General features: G+C 37.7%; 1 protein-coding gene across 2 annotated transcripts; it reads left to right on the forward strand.

Moving 5' to 3' along the window:
* Positions 1-227: 227 nt before the first annotated feature.
* Positions 228-3776, forward strand: LOC107827224 (G-type lectin S-receptor-like serine/threonine-protein kinase At1g11330). 2 transcript variants are annotated; one of them, XM_016654321.2, is made up of 6 exons: positions 228-1784; positions 1906-2201; positions 2342-2552; positions 2800-3037; positions 3129-3279; positions 3389-3776. In XM_016654321.2, exons 1-6 carry the CDS (start codon positions 503-505, stop codon positions 3665-3667), a joined length of 2457 nt encoding a protein of 818 aa, XP_016509807.1. In that variant the 5' UTR covers positions 228-502; the 3' UTR covers positions 3668-3776. The 2 variants fall into 2 exon arrangements, with proteins under 2 accessions (XP_016509807.1, XP_075077870.1); XM_075221769.1 differs by having other exon boundaries at positions 3192-3279.
* Positions 3777-4280: the final 504 nt, after the last annotated feature.

Below are 4280 nucleotides of genomic sequence, written 5' to 3' on the forward strand. Positions count from 1 at the left end.
AAGCTAACACATCTACAGACCCCAGAATCCAAGTAAAGAAATTCCAGTCAAATGGGGGGATCAACGTAATGCTAAATAAAGAAAATAAGATCAGTGCTGCTAGTATGATTGAGGGGAGATGATTTTTCTTTTGGTGAAATATAACTTGACGAAACAATGAAAATATACGGACTTCCAAAATTGGTGGATAAGTATGATATCTTAGTAAAAGTTAGAGAGTGATGTTCACCTGTTGAGGGAGAAATTCTGGCTTTTATAGACTTTTTCCTCCCATCATTTGAACTTAGTCATGGTAACTTTTTCATTTCCTTTTCAGGTCTAGCTCAAAATTCTGAGTGAAAAAAAAAAGTGCGCTATAACTAGTAAATAAGACAAGGTTTGTGGAAAATAATAAGACCATACATTCTTTTGTGGCTGCTGATGCATATTATGCAAATTTAAGAGCTTCCTGCCTATCCAACAAAATCTTGATGATATTGTGCAGCAAAAAAGAACCAAAGTGATGATCACTTGTAATCAAAATCTGCAATATCTTCTTATTAACATTCTTGTTCTTTATGCTTTCTATTTTGGACTTTGCATAGGAATATGTAACATTACCAGCACTCAATATCTAAGAGATCCAGCAACTTTATGGTGTCCTGGTAACATCTTCATGTTGGGATTTTTCAATCCTCAAAATAGCTCGTATCGATACGTTGGTATTTGGTATAACTTCTCTGAAACAACTGTAGTTTGGGTGGCCAATAGAGACAAGCCTTTGAAAGATTCTTCTGGAGTTGTTAAGATATCTGAGGATGGCAATCTTGTGGTTATGAATGGAGATAAAGAAACTCTTTGGTCATCAAATATTTCCTCAACTTCACAAATTACAAATTCAACTGCTCAGCTCCAAGGTGGGAATCTTGTTCTACTTGACAACTCGAATAATGGTAGCATAATATGGAAAAGTTACCAACATCCTTGTGATACATTCTTGCCCAAAATGAAAATACCTATTAACTCTACAAAGACAGGAGAGAAAACAGGGTTGAGATCTTGGAAAAGCCCTTTGGATCCAAGTTTTGGTGACTTTTCAAGTAGCATTACCACGATCCTTCCCCAGCTTTTTATTTGGAAAGGGAAGTATCCTCACTGGAGAAGTGGTCAGTGGAATGGTCAGATATTCATTGGAGTAAAGCATATGCGATCCGTGCATACCGGTGGATACAATGTTGTAGATGATGAAGAGGGAACTGTTTATCTTACTGGTCTTGCTGATAGAAAGGAAGCCGTGAGATTCACATTGGAGCCGAATGGGAACTTGGTTCAATCAAACTGGGATGAGAATGAGAGGAAATGGAAGATCCCTTGGTTAGCTATCAACAATGATTGTGATGTCTATGGAACTTGTGGTCCATTTGGAAGTTGCAATTCATTGGATTCACCAATTTGTTCTTGTGTGAGAGGTTTTGATCCAAAGAGTAGAGAAGAATGGGAGAAAGGAAATAGGAGTAGTGGTTGTGTGAGGAGGAAACCTTTGCAATGTGAAGAAAAGAAGAAAACAAGTAAAGAAGATGGATTTGTGAAGATGGGATTCATGAAAGTGCCTGATTTGGCAGAATGGTTACCACCTAAGATGGAAGATGAATGCAGAAGCCAATGCTTGAGAAATTGTTCTTGCCTAGCCTATGCATTTGATGCGGGGATAGGCTGTATGTCATGGAGTAGAACCTTGATTGACATTCAGGAATTCCAACGCGCTGGCACATCTCTTTACATCCGTGTGGCATATTCTGAACTCGGTATTGATTCTATTGCAGCAAAACTTCTCATTATCCTCTTCGTTGAGTTAGTAGGATTCCTAGAACAGTTTCTTGATTTGCCTTTGTTTTCAATTATTTACTTTCTTTGTTTTCGTTGCAGATCATCCCAGAAAGATCAGACTAGTTGCAGTTCTAGTGATAGTATCTTTTTTTATTGTTTGCGTTGGCATGTTTCTTTGCTGGTTTTGGATATCAAGGCGAAGAGGTAAAATATGGTTTCAGTTTAAAAGGAACCATCAGTTGGATGGAAAGAAGATCTCTTTGGAAGAAAATATTACTACCAAAGTTGATTTGGAGGATTTATCAATGTTCAAGTTTGAAGTGCTTGCAATGTCCACAGACCAGTTTCATGAGAATAATAAGCTTGGACAAGGTGGTTTTGGTCCGGTATACAAGGTATTCATAGTTTTTTACAAATGATTTCTTGGAGTGGATGAATCTGTTTCAACTCTCGTTCTTGCAAAACAATGTCAAGTACTAGTATTTCTCATTTTTAATTAGGATTCTTGATGCTGAAAGTTGGTGTTTGTTCATAGGGAATATTAGCAGATGGGAAAGAAATAGCAGTCAAGAGGCTTTCAACTGCCTCAGGACAAGGGATGGAAGAGTTCATGAATGAAGTGTTGGTGATATCTAAAGTCCAACATAGAAACCTTGTTAGATTATTGGGATGTTGCATAGATAAAGAGGAGAAGATGTTGATCTATGAGTACTTGCCATATAAAAGCTTGGATGTCTTTCTCTTTGGTTAGTCCTTTAAAACCTATGTTGCTCGGATTCTGCAAAAATGTCTTCGGGTACATGCCGGATCCTCCAAAAGTAGTGCATTTTTTGGAGGATCCGACACGAGTGAAGCATCATTTTTGGGGAGCCCGTGCAACGAAACTCTTGGCAATATATGTTCATCACTTTTCCTGCCTTTTCTCATACAAACATTGCTCAAGCTGCTAGATATAAAAGATTCTGAAGTCACTGTCTTTCCATGAGTATTTAGATCCAACACATAAAGGAATCTTGGATTTGAGCAAACGCCTCCACATTATCGAAGGGATTGGGCGAGGACTACTTTATCTACACAGAGATTCAAGAATAAAGATAATCCACAGAGATCTAAAGCCAAGTAATATTTTGCTAGATAATGATTTCAATCCAAAGATTTCAGACTTTGGCATGGCTAGAATTTTCAAATGCAACCAAGATCAAGCAGAGACAAAAAAAGTTGCAGGAACCTAGTAAGTACACATTCAATGTGTAAATTCTGTTATTCAAAAGTTCCCACATTAAGCCAAGTCGTTAATTTATAGTCTAATTGCATTGTCTTAGTGGGTATATGGCCCCAGAATACGCCATCAAAGGGACATTCTCTGAGAAATCTGATGTTTTTAGCTTTGGAGTGCTACTGTTGGAAATCATGTGTGGGCAAAAGGTTGCAAGTTTTTGGAATGAGGATATCCCATTAAGCCTTCTTGGATATGTAAGTTCCTTCAGATCTCTTTTGAATATCTTGCCTATTTTGCCTACATGTTTGAACCTAAAGTTGAGCAATTTTTCTTTATATCTAAAACCAATAAAACAATTTTCAGGCATGGGAACTCTGGAAAGAGAATGATATATCAAATTTCATTGATCCAGTGATATGGGAACCAGACTTTGAAGTGGTGTTAAAGAGATGCATACACATAGGTTTGTTGTGTGTTCAAGAATTTGCTAGAGACAGGCCAACAATTTCAACTGTTCTTTCCATGCTTTCCAGTGAAGTTACAAGTTTGCCAGCACCATTACAGCCCGCTTTCGCTAACTTTTTTGAGGATAATGGAGGTTCTGTAAATTATGTCACTTTGACAAACCTTGACGGCAGATAATTAAGCATGAGAATTGTGAATACCAGCTACACAAACATGAAGTTCTATAATTCTATTTGATACAAGGGATGGTTAAAATATCAAGGGAACGGGCCAAATTTGCCCACTACTATGCGAAAAGAATCAAATCTTACCTTTTGTTATACTATCAGTACAAAAATACCCTACCGTTACTCAAGTGGTGCAAATATACCCCTCCTCCGTCAAAAATGTCCAAGGTGGACACTACATCCCGCGTGCCACTCACAATTTACTAAGGCGGACATCACGAGGCATGCCACCTTACCATTCCAACCCATTTTACATCATCCACATTTCTTCTTCGCACCTTCTCTTCCATCCCCACCATTGCAACCATTAATTTCACTATTTTTACCGCCTTCACCTTCACTCAGACATTAATCCTCCCTCATAAAAGATTTATCAGTAAAATTTTAGGTGCGTTGGACCTGTACAATTTGACATGGTGGCACAAATCATAGAAAAGAAACAAGAAGTCGACCTCCTCAGATGTATTGAGAACATAATCAAATGCTTTCTTCCTAACTATGAGTAGATAGCATATATGTTGAGGTGACAAAATGGTTAAAAGAAAACAGTTATCCATCCATAT

The sequence above is a fragment of the Nicotiana tabacum genome, chromosome 9, assembly GCF_000715075.1.
Source record: "Nicotiana tabacum cultivar K326 chromosome 9, ASM71507v2, whole genome shotgun sequence".
Taxonomy (NCBI): domain Eukaryota; kingdom Viridiplantae; phylum Streptophyta; class Magnoliopsida; order Solanales; family Solanaceae; genus Nicotiana; species Nicotiana tabacum.